This window comes from Toxotes jaculatrix, chromosome 5 (genome assembly GCF_017976425.1).
Source record: "Toxotes jaculatrix isolate fToxJac2 chromosome 5, fToxJac2.pri, whole genome shotgun sequence".
In the NCBI taxonomy this organism is placed as follows: Eukaryota; Metazoa; Chordata; class Actinopteri; family Toxotidae; genus Toxotes; species Toxotes jaculatrix.
The window spans coordinates 11,849,370-11,868,553 of NC_054398.1; the positions used below are offsets into that span (position 1 = coordinate 11,849,370).

The window sequence follows — 19,184 nt, forward strand, 5'->3', positions numbered from 1 at the left end:
CACATCAGTTCATTTACTTTTTAAAACTTCTCATCAGGCTTCCACGCACACTCAGGCATCAAATTTAGTCCAATTTCACTCATAGCACATGAGCACAGACAGGAGATGGACAAAAGGGACATCTGAGGTTCCATGATATCTGCTGACCAAGATCATGTGATATGATTCAAAGCTCCAAAATGGCTACTAAATGCACCCTGAGGTGAGTGTTTTGTCAAGGTGAAAAATATACTTTGAACTTCCTAAAAGAGGCTTATTGATGAACTTAATATGCATTGTGCAAATATTAAATAAACAAACTTGTAATAGTAATTCTTGCTATGTAAACACAAAAAAAACCCACAAAAATAGAAACATACTGTAGGTTTTATTTAGGTTTGTCATGACAATGAATTAGAAAATCAACTGGTGTGTGTGTGTGAACATAAATGACATTACTTCTCTCGTCCCTTCAGGTGAACTGACGCCGCCCTGACTCTGGTAACACACGCTGCACGTCACCGCTAACGGTGAGCAGTGACGCACAAGACCTTGGCCTAAGGCACACCTGCACAACCACCAGATATGATGACTCTAAAACATGGAGAAAACGTGTGAGCCACAGGCCAGTTAAGTCATCATGCATGATAACTGAGCAACACGAAGCAAGCCACAATTCAGTGTGTATAGGTCTGTGCTGCCGTTTTGTAAAAATGAGTAAGACACTGATGAATCCACACAGTTTCACTGTTGTCATATTTCTACATCCACGAGCGTTATATATTTCCTTTTTTTTTTCTCTTTCATTACAAACATTTACAAAGATAATTATGACCGATTTTGTATTAATGAGCAGTTAAGTACATCGGGGCTAGAAATGCTGAAGCCTGTATAAAGTTGGTGGTCCTACGTTTGTGGCTGGGTATCTCATACGGACGAGCCCAGAATACAATAATGTGCAAATCATCTCTGTAGGTTTCAGGGACTGTACAACTCGACAGATCAATCACTAATTCTTGATCAAATGCAGGTAATGATACGACAGTTGTGACGCCTAAGGTTTAGGAATAGTGCTTTTCCTGTGCCAATCTGAGGTAGACATAACAAAACCAATGCAATGCAAAAAAAAGACAGGTGTTTTTTTTTTTTTTTTAGAGTTTGAAACTGAGATGGACAAGCATAAAGAGATAATTTGGTAAGCCTAAGTCTGGAACAAGCTGCTTGTTGCAATGCGCCGAGGCAGCCTGCAATTGTCGCCTGGCTTACAGTGTTGCCGCCTGCTCCAGTCTGTAGACAATTGCACAAAAGATCTTCCTAATATCTGTCAACAATTATAAATTAATCAAAGCAGGAATGAACTTGTACAGTGTTCTCAGCTGCAGGCAGGTTGGACAGAGAACCAACAGTAACTGCTGCAGCCGAAAGCAGCACCGACGTCCTCGGACAACGCGAGGTTCTGAGCGGCCAACATTCGCACAGTGCACCTCAGCAGGCCTAAAACGCTAAAAACACACGCCCTGTTACAGCAACATCACAGAGTCACTGCTTCAAAGCAGAGCCCTCACTCACACTCACACACAAACACACATACAGCTCGAGCAGTAGTCAGTGCTGTGGCGTGGATGAGAAAAGCAGCAGGAAAAAAATAAACATTAAAAAAAAATAAACATGCAGGCACCTTCAATGACTGCATCACCAGTCTGCAGAAAGCACCACAATCTGTAGAAACGAACATGCAAAGAGAAATGTGGCACAGCGAAAAACTGACTGGACATTAAAAAAAAAAGCCTCTCAGATCGACATACGTGCTGTGTTCAAGATAAAAATGTCAGACCCTGTGATTTAAAACTCAAAAGCTTTCAACGAGGCGAGAAAAATAGAAAAATACTGAAAGATGAAAACAAACTCAGGGCTTTCATCTGGCCTGTGTTCCTGCTGCAGACATTCTTTGGTCGTGAAATAGGCTGAATACATTAATTTGGACAAATTCACAAACAGGCTGCCACACAAAGGAAACATGCAGTAACTGATTTAACCGGTAAGGTATGTGCAGAAAATCGCTGGTGCATAAACTGACTGACTTATCCCATCATAATCCCACCCACGCAAAAAAATAAAAATAATTATTGTTGCTCAATTTTGCTCCAAGAAAAATCTCAAGGTGTAATTTCTTCCCTTTTGTTGTGTTACGCTGTACAACATGACTTTAACAAAAAGGATCTACTTCTCTCTTCCTACGTGAATTTACAGAATATAATGTATATATACATGAAATCCTGTCCACAAACATCAAATTAAAGCTTCAGCTGATAAACTAACAGGTTTTCGGGAGCCTTGTTTTGGGGCCAAACAAAAACTATTTCAGAAACAACTTTGTGTTCAAAAGTAAAATCTTCTTTAAGCGTATTAAATACAGTGTCAGTTAAATTGAAAAGTTTTACAAAAATATTTTTGTACTCACTTCTTACTTAAGTTTAACTGTCTTGCTATAAAAATCAGAATTAATTTTTTTTAGTTAGTGATCAGATCGATGTATATATTGAGTTATACACAGAAAATATGTTACACTGGGCATTTACAGACGTTTTTTTGGAACAAAATGGTTACCTGCATTCACCTTTGTAGGGCAGCAGTGATTTTCAACTTCCCCATTCACTCTTGCAGTGTCACACCAACCTTACACCTCCCGACAACAGACTTCAAATGTTTCACAAAGTACAAAAGCAGCCACCTTGCGATTGCTAAACGATGCCAAACAATGATGGAGATGTGAACGTGAACTCAAAGAGATGGATGGTGTTTAGTTCTCACTGTCTCCGCTCTCTGGCAGTCCACAGGAGTAGCAAAGGCACAAAAACAGATACAGACAATCCCAACCAATCCCACCCCATCCCGTCACTGGTCCTGGAGTCGCCTACAGGAATATTTCCCTCAACACCAGAGCCACGAGACACACGCAGGTGGGAGTCTTTGCAATGGGTCTGTCCTTAATAGTGCACATTAAATACGACAAATACACGCCTTCTTCTGCCCGCCGGAGTAGGAAAGGGAAACAAAGACCGTGTGGGTGGGGGTTGTCGGGGTTAGGTAAAGGGCTGAGAGGGAAATCAGCCTTGGAGCTCCTCAAAGCACGTCTCACACACCCGTACTGGTTTTTTAGAGGACGGCGTGAGGGCGTTCTTCGCCGAACACTCCGCGCAGAAAATATTTCCACAATGTCTGCAGTGGTGCTGGAATATTCACAGATGAGGAGGAGAGACACAAGGAAGACACTCAATAACGTACACGATTAAAAGGATATTATCATGTTGTGTCCTGTTGGTTTTAAAAATAAAAATCTTCAAGAAAACGTCTTACTTACCTTCCTGACAGTGACAGTAAAGCCTTTCCCACAGGCCATGCAGTTCTGCACTTCGTGATCCTCGGCCCACTTCCTGGTCAGAGACTGCGACTGTTTGATCTAAAAGCACCAACAGAGAACATTTAACCTCATTTGTATGGTAACGCAACCGAGCATTCTGAGACAAACTACTGTGCGCCACTGCCAGACACGTGTGTACCACAGTGTTTCTCTTTGATAGTGATGTTTTTTGCGACTGACCTGGAGCGACTGGTTCTCTCGGCCCAGCTCCTGCATGGCTGCCGTCGTATCGTCCAGCTTCCTCCTCAGCTCCACCACCTTGGCCTGCAGTTTCTCTATCTCCCCCTCACCCTTCACACACCTGCAACACAACCGCAGAGCACTGACGATGATTTGCGTGTGTGCATGCTCATGTTAATCAGTGGCTCAAGAGAATTTCCTACCACCAGTACTTGGCTAGCAGCGTAATAGGTTTGTTAATTAATACTTTCAAAGCACAGCGCTTAGGGGAATAATAACGATGTCCTCTGGGTGATTTTTATTCACCACGGCTCTGTGCTGCCACAGCGCTCTGATGTTAACAGGTGTTTCACTTTTGACTAATCACATTACACCCATTCACTTAGGCACAAAGCACTAGCACTTTAGTCGGAAATCAAATTTAAATAAACTTAACATTCAGTGTCTGACAGAGCTGAGTTAACACGCACCACTCTGTGGTTCACCTGTACATAAGCAGGGTGGAGTTTCTCCATAACAGAGGTGTGTCAGCAGCTCTCCACTGTAGTTTTACCTTCAGCAGCATGTGTGTGAACAATACGCTTAATTCGGTGCAACCATTTATTTCCTCTGTATTTCATCTGTAAGTCATGTAGCTTACACTCACAACTAAATACAGCCTCACGTCTTGCAGTAAAGGATCACATGCAGATTTTTAAAAGTTTTTAATTCCCTACATCAGGAGGATCATAGCATTTAGTTACGGCAAATAAAAAATAGACATTTTTAGATTTTTTAAACCCGCTGACTCATATTCAGTGTCTGTTCATTTATGCAGTCAGCTCCTCACATTCAGCTCTTTACTTCCTAATGGATGTCTCTTTTCCTTTGTGTGTGCGTGTGTGTGTGGTACATGCAGCACTCTTTGTAGCATTTAATGAATTTCACATTTAATTATCATTTGTTATGCACGCGGAAATGAAGTTCTTTAAAAATTAAGATTATAAATGAGTGAATTCAAAGTTGTGGGAGAGAAGATGTGGGCAAAACTTCCCTGAGGCGATGTTCGGCAGCTCGGAGTGATAATGTTATAATGTAGTCTGTCGTGTAATAGAGAAGGTTTTAATCAATGTGTTAACCAAAATGGATTTCACGCAGCTTTATTGTGTTTTTTTTCTCGGAACTGAAGGTAAGTGCTTGTTTTAAAGGAATGTGTTAGATACATTGGAAAACTTCATTCCTCAAAAGCTCAACATAAGAAAATCTTGCTGACTGCGGTGGCATGCACATGGACCACCGCCTCAGACAGAGGTGATGGTCCCTCTTTAACAGCTACTGACCAAACACTTCAGTGAGCTTCAAGGCCAATGAAGCACTTTCTAAAAAAACTTTTTTATGGCTTATAGTATATATAAATATCCACGCACCTTTCCAAAAGAGCTCGCCTCTCGTCCTGGTTGTTCTGGACGGTGGCCTCCAGCACAGCGATCTCTCCTCTCAGCTCATCTGTCTGCTTCTCCAGTTCGCCGACTCTCCGCTGGCTGCCCTGCCACTCTCTCTTCAGCGTGGCCACATTTTCATTCAGAGCTGTCACCTGCACACCCAGCTTAGCTTCTGCCTCCTCTCTTTGCTTCACCTGCTCCTCTCTGGCTCGCTTCTCTGTCGCCTTTAGAAACAAATATTGATCATCGTAAGGGGAGTGAATGACACCTAACCTGCTAATTTAGACTAAATTAGGTGAGTGCATCTACCAGCTGATCCTGGAGGTCCTTGGATTTGGCGAGGAGCTTCTCCTCTCTCTGGTTCCTGCTGTCCCTGGTGGCCTGGTGCTCTTTCTGCTCTTGCTCTAGTGCACTCTGCGCCGCCTCCACCTGACCCTGCAACTCCAGTTTCTGCTGGATCAACAGCTGTTTGGCTTCCCGCAACTCACCCAGGTCCTGAAAAGCAACAGATAAGTAACCACAATCATTATGGTTGGTACTTAGTTTGAAGCAGTGTCTCACGTATGAAAATGAAAATGTAGATTTCAAACGGCTTAAGCAGATTTGAGCTTGGGAAGTTATTGCTCTGACAACGGCTTCAGATCGATTTTAAGATGGCTTTGAAGAACTGAAAAATCCAGCCTCATGGCAAATTGTCAACTCAAGCATGCTCGGTTATACCCTTAAAGAATGTGGCTCTGATGACCTGCAGGGACCCTGAGTTAAGCTGTTTATGTAAGACACAAGCATGGGAAGCAGGTCATGTCAGTATGAGACAGAAAATGGTGGTCATTGTCTGCATCAACCCAGGATTTAACTGTTTGACTATATTGAGGATTTTTCTGAGAAGCAGTTTGAATCCAAGCCTCTCTCTTCTCCCTTAAACTAAAGGAAATATGTTGTAACTGACCTTTTCACTCTTCTCTGATACTGCCTTTAACTCAGACGTTAATTTGCTGTTATTCTTTTCCAGGACATTCTTGGCTTTGTTCAGCTCCTCCACTTTGCTCTTCTCCTTCTCCAGCTCCTCCTTAACGTGATTCTGGGTGAAAAGGTACAATTTAGAATATGTTCACTTAATCACATTAAAGTGTGTGTGTGTGTGTGTGTGTGTTAATCCATTTGTCTGACCTGTTGCTTCTGTAGCTCCTTCAGTGTTTGTTCCTGCTGCTGGCGCTTCTGGTCCTGCTTGGCGAGCTCCTGCTCCAAAGAGCTGCGGCTCATCTTCAGTTCCTGGATCTGAGCCTCTAAACCTGTCTGATGGGTTCGGTTAGCAGCCAGCTCCTCCTGGGCTAAGCTCAGCTTCTCCTCTGATGCCTACAGTCAGAGGAAGGTCAGAAGTCACTTGCTTAGGGTGGATGAGGAGAGAAATATCTAAAACCAGAAGTGACCTTAACCTTAAGCCATTATCAGTCTCTGCCTCCTCCAACCGCCTTCCTGCGTTAACGTACCTTGAGGTCTTGACGCAGGGCAGAAACCTCAGACTCTTTGCCGTAGAAGTCAGACTGAAGCTTAGTGAGACTTCCCTGACTTTGCTCCAAGGCCTTCTGCACCTCTGCTGTCCGACTCTTTTCAGAGGCCAGCTCTTGGCCGAGCTCTGACACCTGGGCCCTCAGCTTAGTCTCCTCCTCTGCCTGGAAATAAGGGTCAAATTAACACATCTATAAACAAACAAACACACATGTACATTTAAGGATTTAAGATGATGATCATTACACTGCCTCCTTCACAACAAACCTGTTAATATCAGACCTTTAAATGAATATGCACAGTAGCTAAGACAACAGTTGTGCACAGTATACAAAATACTACTTACTTTCTTGGCACCAACTTCCTGTAACTCCGTCACTTGGCCCTTCAGTTTCTTCATCTCCTCTTCAAAGGATCCCTGGGCTGTCTTCAGCTGTGCCCGCAGCCTCTCCAACTCATTCTCCTTTTCCTTCACCGTCTCCTGAGTCTTTGAGTGCTGCTGTTCTAACGAGTTCAGCTGCCCTTTCAGCTTTTTCTCTGCCTGATCATATGTAGACACAGATTAGTTCTTAAGGTGTCACGTTCAAAACAGTAACGCCTGATCTTCCTTTTTTTTTTTTCCCCCCGCGAAGCTCACCTCTCTCATCTGCTCCAACTGCTCCTTAGATTCTTTCATTGCTTTGCTGGCATTCTCATTATTCTTCAGAAGCTCCTGTCGGGTCTTCTCATTGGACTTTTCCTGAGGATTGAGACAGATGAACGCTGTGAATGTCTTGATGTTATAAATTGGCATCTATGTGTCATTCCTTGTTACGAGACAAATTTCTCAAAGTTGAAAAAATAATATCTACTGGAAAAATATTATTGATTTTGTCTGAGCTGTGTTTGTCCCTATCCCTGCAGCTTACTACGTACCTTCTCCTCCATGGCCGACTTATGGCTCTTCTTCTCTGTGTCCAGTTGACTCTGACTCTCTTTCAGTGCCTTATTAGCCTTTGCTAGGCTCTCCTGGGTAGAGACAAGCTCCTTCCTTTGAGCCTCTTTCTCCTGTTGGGCCTTCTGTAGGTCTGCTGCCAGACTCTGAGCCTTCCTGTCCAGCTCTGCATGCTGAGTCTTTCCCTCCTGGGTCACTTTGTCCAGGTTCACCTTCAGAGCAGCTTTATCCTGCTCACAACGCTCCAGCTGCTGCTGGATATCACTCAAAGCAGCTGCCTTCTTCTTCAACTCCTCTTGTAGTGTTGAAGCCCTAAACGGTGGAACAGCATTTATCCCGCATTAGGAGTAAATTATTCAAATATAGTAGAACAAAACAAAAATCACTTGAAAGTATTTATAGTGTATTTTTCAAAACTAGTGCACAAGAACACTTTATCCCACCCTGCTTTCTCTGTTTCCAGCGAGCGCTGCAGCTCCTTAGCTTTCCGCTTATCCTCTGACCCTTCCTTCTGCAGCTTCTGCACTTCCTGCTGCACCTGATCGCGTGTGGTCTGCAACTCCCCAACTTGTGACTCCAATTTCTGTCAATTTAAAACACATGATTCGCTTATAAAGAAAGATACATTTATGCATACTTGAGGCACTGGGAACAAGAACCAGAAGACGACTACAAGATGATCACATTATCACACAAACCTTATTTAGCCCCTCCAGCTGCTCTACCCGCTGTTCTGAAGCCAGTAGTTTGTCTTTGCATTCCTTCAGACCGGTTTCCAGCTGTGTGCACTGCTCCTGTCTCTCCTTGAGCCTTTGAGCCTGCTCCTCCACCTTCTTCTGAACTTTATTCAGCTCCTACACAAGATGGCAAGAGAATGTGCGGGAAAAGAGTGAGGAGGGAAAGGGAGAACACAGAACGGAGAAGTTAAGGAATGAGTGGAGTGATGGAGTAAAAGAAATACAGTGTACTACAGGGGACACTGCAGCGCTCTTTCAGCTGCACATAGAGGAAGCTCACCTGCTGCTTGTCCTGCAGCGTGTGCTGAGCAGTCTCCAGGTTGTTCTCCAAGTTGGCCTTTTGTGCAGCCTTGGCTGCCTCTGCAGACAGCAGCATCTCTGTCTTTGCCTTCAGCTGCAGCAACATAGACAAACACTGTTATTCTCACCATCAAAAAATGAAATCCGCAGAATATACACACTGTGTTTGAAGCAGCAACAATATTGTATTGAACCTGTATCACACAGACGTGCTTATTTCATGGCTTACCTGAGTGTCCAGCTGGGCTACTTTCTCTTTGCTTTCTGTGAGCTGGGCAGTGAGCTCCGTGACTGAGGTCTCCAGGGTGTGGGCTCGGTCCTGGGCCGAACGCACTAGGATCTTCTGCTCCTGGACCTGCTCGTGTAGGTTATCCTGGGCTTGCTTGTTGCTCTCTGACTGGTTCTTCAGCTTGTCTGTCAGCTGTGTCACCTTTAAGGCCCACATACAGAAGAGGTTAAAAGCTAGAAAATGACCAGTTATTTCTTGTCTTTATTGCAGTAGACGAGTGGTCTTTCTCTCTGGTGTCTGGGGTGTTAGTTGTGACAGTATATTCTCAGTTGTGTGTGTGGGAGGTGGGTGGGGTTTGGCATGTGTTGTTTGTCGAGTCACTACAGCCACTACAGAAAAGTGACTGCAAAATAGAGGTGGACCTTTGAGCGTGTGTCTGTGTTTTCATCCACCTGTTCTTGTAGTGCGTGGTTTTTCTCTTTTAGCTGGTTAAGGACAGCCGTCTCTCCCTCCCCGGCCTGGATCTTGGCACACAAGTCCTCCCTCTCAGCTTCCAGCTGACTCACAATCTCTTTACTCTTCTGCAGCAGAGCCTCCAGGTTCTGGATCTTCTGGTCTTTATCCCCAATCTGACGCAACACCTGCTCCAGGTCATTCTGCAGCATGACGAGAAGCCATCACAGGAAAAAGGTTGCATCAGGTTTTTTGACAAGTAGTTTATTTATTTATTGTCAGGGTGTTATGGTGTGTTTGATGTATACATTAAGGTGCACTGTAGACACAGGCATACAGCAGCAGTTTGTTTCTTCAAAAGCACCGACACAAAGGAGCAGGAGCTAAATAACTTCGTATAAGACAACGTCAGACATTCTTCCATGTAGGAACACAAGGTGATTTAAAATCTCAACGCACAGCACAGCATTTCTTGGCTTCGTGATCACCCTTACTGTTAACAATGTCTCAGATGTCAGGGTTTTTCTTGTGAATGGTACCTGCGCCTCGCGGAGTTTGCCATTGGTGTTTTGCTGCAGTGCCTGCAACTCCTGGTGCTGTTGCTTCGCTTTCTCCAGCTGGTGCTGCAGGTCCGTGTTCTTACTGGCGCTCTCCTTCAACTGAAAATTTAAATCCGCACTTGTTTCTTGTCTTTGTTTTTTTTTTTGTTTTTTACCATAAATTTAAAGACATTGTTGATTTCACTATAATTTTGAAAACATTACAATTTCTTTATCACACTACAACAGTTTCACAGAGCTCTGTTGCTGGATGAGTTTTAAATCTCATCTGCAAAGATCATTGATTCACTTGTGTTTTAATCATTCTGCTTCTCAGTTTTAACCTCATAAATAAAACTAAACTACATTTGCATATCTTACATTACATCTTAAAAGGCACACCTGAACATCAGACACTTTTATGCACAGATGTTCTGACTGCTCCATTGCATTAATTCAGTTTCACCCGCAGCGATCGTTAAAGTTTCATCTGATGCCTACCTGTTCTTCCGCACGGGAGAGTTTGAGCTGCAGGTCGGCTGCTTGCTGCTCGCGGTCTTTTAGTTTCTCCCCAGACAGCTGCCTCTGTTCCTTCAGACGACCTTGCACCTCGCCCAGCTGCCTCTCTGCCTCAAGCAGTTTGGCGTGCAGCTAGGAAGCGCGCAAAGAGAAAGAGAGAGAGAGAGAGAGAGAGAGAGAGAGAGAGGGGACGATTAAGGTGGAGAACAAATGATTACAAATGGAACGAAATACAGGAGATACTTTGATGTCTGGAATCCTCTCAGTCCGCAACTGATCTGATTGCATGGGCCTCTGTGTTCAATGGACATATTTTTTCCACGGGTGAAAAACTGCTGGGCTTTGGAATATATTGAGCAGAGCAAATTTTTCATTTGTTCTCAATTAGTGCTGATGAGTGTGCTGGGAAATTCTGTGGTTTTTGATGTGGGGATGGAAATGGTGCTTGAGGGTGGGCAGATTCAGTTTGACTGATTTTGTCACGTTGAACTGAGTAAAACTACTTAAACTGAAACTTTTAAGGAAACATCAAAATCCTTTAAATATCGTTCCTCATGTACTGAGTGCAGTACTCACTGTGTGCGTGTCTCCTTTCTGTCAGTCATACTCACCTGACTGATCTCAGTCTGCTGCTGAGCGCCTTGGCTCTCTTTTTCTTCCCTTTGCTGTTCCAGCTGCTTCCTCTCAACCTTCAGCTCTGCATGCTTCACTTCAAGCTCGCCAATCTCACGCTTCAGCTTCGCCGCCTCCTCTGTCCTCTCTCCGAGCTCTGTCTGGGTCTTATGCAGGGAGGTCTCAGCGCTCGTGGCCCGAGCCTGGAGCTCTTGGACCTCCAGCTCTCGCTCCCTCAGGCTGTCTTGGACTCCCTTCTTGGCAGCTTTCTCAGCACCCAGAGACTCCTCCAGTTCCTGATATTCCTTCTCCTTACGTGCCAGCTTTTCAGACAAGTTCTGTGAGAAAAGGGAGAGGACAAGACAACATGGGTCAGATGAGCGCTGGTTGTCCAGAGCTATGGGACAATTTTACAATTATACCAAAAAATGCTTTCCTACTTTTCTTCAGGGAGCAGGGCCTCATGAAAAAGGATGAAGATTGACAGCATTTGAAAAGTCAATCAGGAATTGTTTGAGTCTTTGATTAAGCCACACCGGAACACAAACCATTTGTCTGTTCTAAATTAAAACAGTTGGCGTGATGGGAGTTGCAGCAAGGCACGAACACCCACACCTCATGTGATACAAGCTATGGAAAAGAACAGTCGCCTGTCAAGAGTCAAGAGTACCGTGAGGTATGGCATTTCAACGGGAAGGTTTATGACAGAGGACTTGGAATACTGTGGTATGTGTTCAGCACTTGCCCTGACGTAAGCTCTGGCAGTAAACTTGGCCATAAGGTGATAAAGAACAAAATGTTGTTAATAGTGAAGCGTGCTGCTAACTAGGGAGTGTGACAGGGCACTTCACAGACATCCAATAAACTTCTGCAGGCCACCGCAGCAGCTGGCCAACATTAACAACTCTCTCCAGAGACTTTTTTTTTTCCTCTCCTCTTTTGTTCATCCCTCTCCTTCTCACGGCCTTGTCGTCGTCCTTCTCTTGAGTCACTGTCACCGCTCCCTGCTGTGTCTCTCCTCTCTAATCCTGGAGTTACAGGCCGATGAAATTCCCGCTGTTGGTTGTTCACCTGTCTGTTCTCAGTCCTGATCCTCTGTCTCTCCCTGGCCGCTCCATCACTTTTGTCTCTATCCTCATGAGGTAAGTATCGGCATCAGGTCTCAGGGTGTCCTGTTGCGAGGAGAGGCGTGGGGTGGGGGGGCATTGCGGTGGAGATCCAGTTCTATAATCCCCTGCCTTACCAGGAAACCTACTTGGCTTGGAGGGAATTGGCGTGTCTGATGTGAGGATTTAATCTCTGGCAGGAACCCTGTGCCTCTGTTCCCCAGGTCCCATTGCACCAATTGCAGTTACTTGCATTTGTATTTCACCCCGAAGTGACAGAGCTGGCATGGAAGAGACCCCCTCTGCTGGTTTAATTATAGAGCTGCATGTGATTTTTATCAACACGTCTGGGTTGCCAAAGAAGGCTGGTGACAGCAGGACATTGTTATCAGGCCTGATGCTGAGCAACAGATGAAAAGCAAGGCCTGTTAACATTTCTGAAGTAAAATCCTAAACAATCTTGTGCTGTATGTTGTGCAACACATATCCCCACAGACATGTTTGTGCCTGCAGTAATCTGTTCAGAATCATAAAACTGTCACATGACTATAATAATATGAGCTGTTTGGTTCTGGTGGTGTGTGTGTGTGTGTTACCTGGCTTTGCTGCTGCAAATTGTTCAAATTGCTCTGCAGCTGGTGGATCTGTTGGGTGTAGACGGCTGCTTCTTGCGGGCCCTTCTCCAGCTCTGCTTTTAGTTGGGATATGGTCATCTGCAACACCGCAGACAGGCACATTAGACTCTTTTTGCAAGGCATTTTAGTGTACAATCAAGGAATGGAAGCACCACTGAGAAGGACTGACACAGGCGAAAAAAAATTTTTTTTAAATATACATATATATACATGGATAAGTCACAACCAGGCTTGAGTCACACTAAAACCCAACAAAAACGTAAAGAGTTAACACACTGTTAAAAAAAAAAAAAAAAAATCACTCTCTGAAAAACTCAAAAAGATAAAAATAAATTCGGGGCCAACTTGAAACGACGTGTTTTACCTCCAGTTTACGAATCTTGAAGAAAGAGTAAGTGTTGGAGAAGGATACATTATATGAGAAGCAGAAGAAGAAGAAGGGGAGGGAAAGAGAGACACGCACAAAGGTAAGTAACAGTAACAGTAACAGCAAGAAGCGAATCTGTAACACAGAGCTAATGGGCTGAGAGAATAAATGATCACAATTTTATGGCAATTTATTGTGACATCTTGCTATGAATATTTAACACAAGAGAAGGGATGGTGTGTTTCGGGCTGTGTTCTGTTGCAGAGGCAAACAACACATGAGCCTGAATGTAAAGTTAAATGTTAATCTTATTTTTTTGGATGTCATGTTGACATCTCGCTGGCTGAGCTGAAGAGAAGCTCCTGCTTGCAGAAATCACGCACTCGTACTATGGAATTTAAAACCCAGTTAAATACAGCTACTGTTTCAGACTAATCGGAGACTGTACCACTGTGCCACTTGTTAATTATAACCAAGAGCTGTTGTGTAATCAAAAACCAGACGGTTTTCAAATATGTGGCTTCTAAGCGGGTAAAAATATGAAGCTTGAAGATAATTGGCAGAGAGATTCAGGGCCTGGAGCTGCCTCACACAGTCCTATAAATACTTCTCTCATTTTGGGATCAAAAATTCAGGAAATCAAGCTGAATTATTCAACAAAAGTTAATTAATAAGAATTTGGCACTGAGCCATTTAATATAACATAACTACAGTACATCCAAAGTATTGCATTTCAAGTTATTTCATAGCTAGTTTTGAATAAGAATCTAAAGCTCTGTTCTTTTCAAAGGAGTGCAGTGGGTGGCCTAAATAAATGTCGGGTGAAATGTTGTAGATGGTTATGTAAACTGTAGGAATCAATGTGCATGTTTACGCGCTTGTGAAATGTCAAATTTAGGGTGGGAACGTGGCAGCTTATTGTGCAACACCTAGAGAAAACATTACAATGAGGATCAGCAGAGCTACGTTTGACCTTCAAGACAAGGGATTTGCCCTCCTCACCTCTGAGGTAGTGTAATTAGCCTGCAGCTCCTCGTAGTGGTTTTTGAGGCGTTCAGACTCCTCCTCCCTCTCGCGCGTCATACGGTCCATCAGCGTCTGCACCTGCACCAGCTCCTTCTGCAGGACCTCCACGTCTTCCACTCCTGGTCGCTGCAGCTAGGGGGCAGAGCAGAGTCACTTTGTTGAGGACATGGAGACTGGGTGGCAGAGAGACGATTTTTTGGTATTAAGGCAAATCAAAACTCTGTGTCCTTAGAAATGGCTGAGCTTCTCAGGTGTATATGGAGGCCTCCAGATAGATTTGGGCCATGGCAACATTGTGGTGCTCTACCAAGCCCACTTTAATAAAGTCTATAACAGGAGACATCAACAGGAGGTGCTGTCTCTGTTTAAAGTTTCAGTACTAAACTTATATTTGTGTGAAGCTTTTTATAAACCACTCTGAATAGTTAAGAGCATCTCAGACCAAATCAGTGTTCCTAATTATGTACTTAAATGCAACCACACAACTCTCTAGTTTAAAGTACGCTTTAGCTCTTTTGAAACAAACTCTTTGAATAAAGTTCTGTGTCATGTTTCTATAACAACGATGAAGGGATTGTCTGGATAAGGAGCTGTGTCGATTCTTCCAACACACAGCTCGGAGCCAAACTGATTTCACGGTGTCGATTCAACGTTATTCTTTCAAACTGCAAAGCACAACATTCACGGGAGGTCTATACAAACCACAAAGTATGTGTTTCAAGCCTAGTGAGAAGAGAATAAATGCCAACAGAAATTTAAGTTTGTGTTGTACCAGCTCTGTTTGGAGTCTCTCATTCTCCTGCTTCTCTTTCTCCAGTTGTTCGGTCAGGTTGGCCAGTCTCTGGTCAGCAGCCTCCCTTAGGCTCTTCTCCTCATCATAGCGGGATTTTAAATCTGTGGGATACACCTCGCTTGTCATCAAATTTTCCCAAACACAACTGAGGAAAACGTTACAACAGTATAAAATGGAAAGCTGAAGAATGAACAACAGCTCATGCAAGACTGGATAAAACCCAATGGGTGGATTGAGCTTAACAGTGGTCTTGTAAGAGTACTTCAGTGCTGTTAAATGATGCAGACACAGGCCTCCCAGTCTCCTGGCCCAACACTAACCTACTATCTCTGTGGCCAGCTGGGCAGCCTTCTGCTCAAACAGGTCTTTCATCTGCTTGATGTTGAACTTTTCGGTCTCTGATTCATTCAACTTCCTTTCAAGGACTAAGAAAAAAAAAAGCAGCACATATTAGCGAGTGACATTTTTATATCTTTGTCGCAGATATTTTTTAATATAATGTTACCAAACCTGAGTCGTCTGAGCTCATCTGTCCATCGTGCTGTGAAAACCAAGGAAAGAGAGACACGTGTACAGTAAGAGTAGGCATCGCTATCATGTTTTATTAAGCAGTTTTATGTTCACAAACTCTTCATAATGAATCATGTTAAATATCTTGAAGGAATTACTTGCTGCAGTTGTCCTTGGACTTTGTCTAACTCCTTCTTGAGCTCTCCAGAGAACCATCTTTCCTCCTGTTGGTGAAAACACACACACACAAAACAAGTCAAGTCTTTGTATTAACTGACCATTTACACACATCTGTAACAGCCACGGTTCATAAACTCAGCCACACCTTGAGAGAAGCATGCAGGTCCTGAACCTCTTGCCGCAGCATTGTGAGATCTTCCCTAAAAGGAGGAAAGAGCGCTTTAACAAAAACACACAAAGCAAAATCCTATCAAGTGCAATATGGGGTCATATTTTATATAACATCAATATCAGTCTCACCGAGTGGGGGCCACATGAGCGGGGAGGTCTCCGGTATCATGGAACAGCTCATAGTGCTTGAACAGCTCCTCTGCAGAGTTGTGAGACTTCATGCACTGAGGACAGATGAAGCCCTGAACACAGAAACACACCATCACAATCAAAAACGTGACAATAACCCAGTTCTCAGACAGCTTTAATTGTGCACCTGTGCTTGTAAGGTAGAGCAAAGTAAAATAAAATGTCCATGTTACCTCAGACGTCTGATCATGGTTTAGGTCTGTGCTGGGCTGCTCGGTCTCTGCATTCTGGGAACCTCCCTTCCCAGGAGTCTGGAGACAGGAAAAGAGACTCGATTATTCTGAATGTATGTACATACGTGCACTCAATATACTACACAAATATATCTTTAATGGCATGATTGCAATGTTTGCAACTGGGTAATCACAATCCAAAAAAACGTTATTATTTTGTTACAATTGCACTTAACGCAGTTAAGAAAGGGGAAGTACCAGTAACTAAGTTTTTAAAAAAAAGTAAAAACCACTATAAAAACAGTAAGAACAACAGTAAGTGAAAAGAAAAAAATTACAAATGCGTAATGTGCGAGGTGGAACAGCCAAGCCTCTTTGGGTTAAATGGATCAAGTGAACAATATATAATTTTCGGGACAAAAAAAAAACAGTGGAGCTTTCCAGAAAGCAGGCAAACCCTTGGCTCACTCGTCTCAAAAACAACTATGCTGGGTGTGACTTATAAGACTTTTGCTCTAACCTGTAAGGGTGTTGTATGCTTTTGAAAGCATGTTTCTTGAAGACTTGTTGTGTTATGAGATAACAACAGTATGTTGTAGTACAAGTTCATTTGGTTGCTGTGTCATGTCTATATAAGAAGTATTCATCTGCCCTGACATTAGAAAAAAGAAAAATAACTACATGATGGCACCGCTGGCAGAAATTAGGGCCTTCAGTTTACGTGGGTATTTGTGCATCAACTTTTCCTAAACTTCCTTTGCAAGACTGCTCAAAATTTGTCAGGTTGCAGAGAGACTGTCAGTGAACATCAGTTTTCAAGTCCAGCCACAAATACACAAATGAATTGAGGTCTGGTCTCTGACTTGGCCACTCCACGACTCTAAAATTGTTGTTTTTAAAGCCATTTTTGTGTAGGTATGTTTGGGATTTGTTGTCTTGCCGAAAAATAAACCTTCTCTCAAGCGCCTAGACAAAAGTGTGCACAGAGCCTCCCATCTTTGCGTCCTCTGGCCTCTGATCTCATGTGTGCTCAAGTACAAGTGTTCTTCTCTCAAATATGTATTTGAAGATAGTCTGATCAGGCATGCTTTACAGCTGTATCATATCTTTTTCATTCTTTATAACTGACCTTATGATAGCGTTACAGGGATATTCACTGCCTCAGAACCTTTGTGTGCCCTGGACTTAATGCTGCAAATCACTGGGTAGTCTTTGGCATACAGTGTTTACCAAAGCCCACCAAATATTGTGTGGTCATGTAACAGGCAATTGGCAAGGTTATTGTAATAACAGATAGGCAGGCATTGCAAGGGAACAAGAAAGAACAACTATCTATGAAGCTCAGAAGAAGGTTGGGATACGATCACCAGAAATCAGCTCATTCTATTGGCCTGAAGCACAAACACATGGATGTACCATTAGTGATCCATTCACAAAAAGGGTTTGTTTGGGCTGGTGATAGTCTGCATGAATGAACTAGGTCAGAATATGTGTATGTGTGTGTGTATGTGTGTGACGTTGGGGGGGCTTGTAGCACTTTTGACCAATCTTCTCAGAGCCTGTTGGAGGGCTGACAAACACCACTTTGAAAGCAGGTTGAACGTTTGCCTAATGGAACAAATGTTGACCCTACTCAAACAAACTATATACATAAACCAGCACTACACTGACTTTAATGAAATAAAAATAATATTACAAACCAGAAAAAAATAAGATGACAACCTAAAATTTTAAACATATTCAAATCTCCTTCTTCAGTACTGTATAAATAAACCAATGCTGGTCAAAGGTAAGAGTAATTACCTTTGTAATTACCATATTACCTTGCCAATGTGGTCTACAGCTTGAGGAGTGTTTGTGTCCACAAAATGACTCAACTATCCCACATTGTGGTTCCAAATACGTTTTATATGAAGGACAGATGTGCATTAGTGAATTGACCCTGTTTAAAGCACATTCTCTCCTATAAGTCCCTTAGTGCATGATAATATCTGTCTCGTTAACTGCATAGTGTGAAAACTTTACACATAAAATAATTTTAATTAAAAAATGTAACAAGCTATTGTACGGGTCGGTAAGCGGTTACTTATCAAAACAACTCTTACCATATAATGTTTTTATATTTGATTTATGTGCTTAAACATCTGCAATCCAAAACCCTTGGTGGCAACAAGTCCCAGTCTAACAATCCCTGACCTCAATAAATAGTGTTCAAAGATGGATTTTCCTGGATACCAGGCCGAGACTTCAAAGTGTACACAATGATGCAGCTAGAAATGCACTGTGGAAAATGTAGTCCTAAATAGAAGCTAGCTAAGTAGCTAACCTCTCTTACTCCCTCTTGTAAATTTAAGGGCAAGGTGGTCATCTATCCAGACAACCATATAACTATCCACATCAGTATAAACCCAAATAATTAAAACGCGTGTTTTTATACATGCTGCGGTGAACCAGCTGACACAGGACTTCCCAACAGTCCATCTGTGGCTAACGTCAGCGGTTAGCATGTGATGACTGGGCGATGAATTAACCTACCGCTATAACATAGCTAGCTAACGGAAACCATGAAAATATAACGATTCAAAGACCAAGATATTTAGCTAGCTAAGTTATTCTTTACTCAGCTAACCCTGGCAAGGTGGACACGTTAGCTAATTCGTTTATTTATGCGTTATGTATACAGATACTAGCTTGCTACATCCCTGTCAAGGGTAGCATCAATCAAACGAAGCAAGTTAGCATTTAGTGGCTAGCTGTGTCAACCCCACGCAAGGAGCGCTTGATATGTTCACTACGATCTGTCGGGCTAGCGGTACTTTTCCAATCGACGAACTGCCTTTGGATAAAAATTAAGAACCCCGCCCACTCGCGACACACGGTATTGTAAAACGAGCATTCCCAAAATGAAACCAGACAAGGATAGGCCCCGTGTCTCCCGAGGAAATCCACTCGCTTTAACCAAACAAAACCGACACGGTTAACTTTGTCGCCCCAGAAGCTCACCATTTGAAGTATCCGTCTCAGCATGGCCTCGACTGTGTTTGTCCGGACACCAAATCCAATTAAGTTTTCCAAATGCAAAGCTTACGTAGCTGTATAACGAACACCTGACAGAGCTCAGGGAGCAGCGGCGAATGGGCGGGTCATGGAGAAGATGGTTGAGCAGGACACAGTCTGTTGATATTCAAGATTATACACAAG

General features: G+C 43.2%; 1 protein-coding gene across 1 annotated transcript; it reads right to left on the reverse strand.

Annotated features, from left to right (window-relative positions):
- Positions 1–348: 348 nt before the first annotated feature.
- On the reverse strand, positions 349–19,119 carry eea1 (early endosome antigen 1). The gene is made up of 29 exons (XM_041038246.1): positions 18,987–19,119; positions 15,984–16,061; positions 15,751–15,863; positions 15,596–15,650; positions 15,429–15,494; positions 15,271–15,301; positions 15,081–15,185; positions 14,740–14,861; positions 13,944–14,099; positions 12,536–12,652; positions 10,833–11,171; positions 10,204–10,353; positions 9,703–9,822; positions 9,163–9,366; positions 8,711–8,911; positions 8,462–8,575; positions 8,143–8,298; positions 7,888–8,027; positions 7,426–7,756; positions 7,148–7,249; positions 6,857–7,051; positions 6,492–6,674; positions 6,172–6,357; positions 5,951–6,082; positions 5,311–5,496; positions 4,987–5,225; positions 3,581–3,701; positions 3,341–3,439; positions 349–3,209 (listed from the first exon to the last, which is right to left on the reverse strand). Exons 1-29 carry the CDS (start codon positions 19,008–19,010, stop codon positions 3,087–3,089), a joined length of 4,188 nt encoding a protein of 1,395 aa, XP_040894180.1. The 5' UTR covers positions 19,011–19,119; the 3' UTR covers positions 349–3,086.
- Positions 19,120–19,184: the final 65 nt, after the last annotated feature.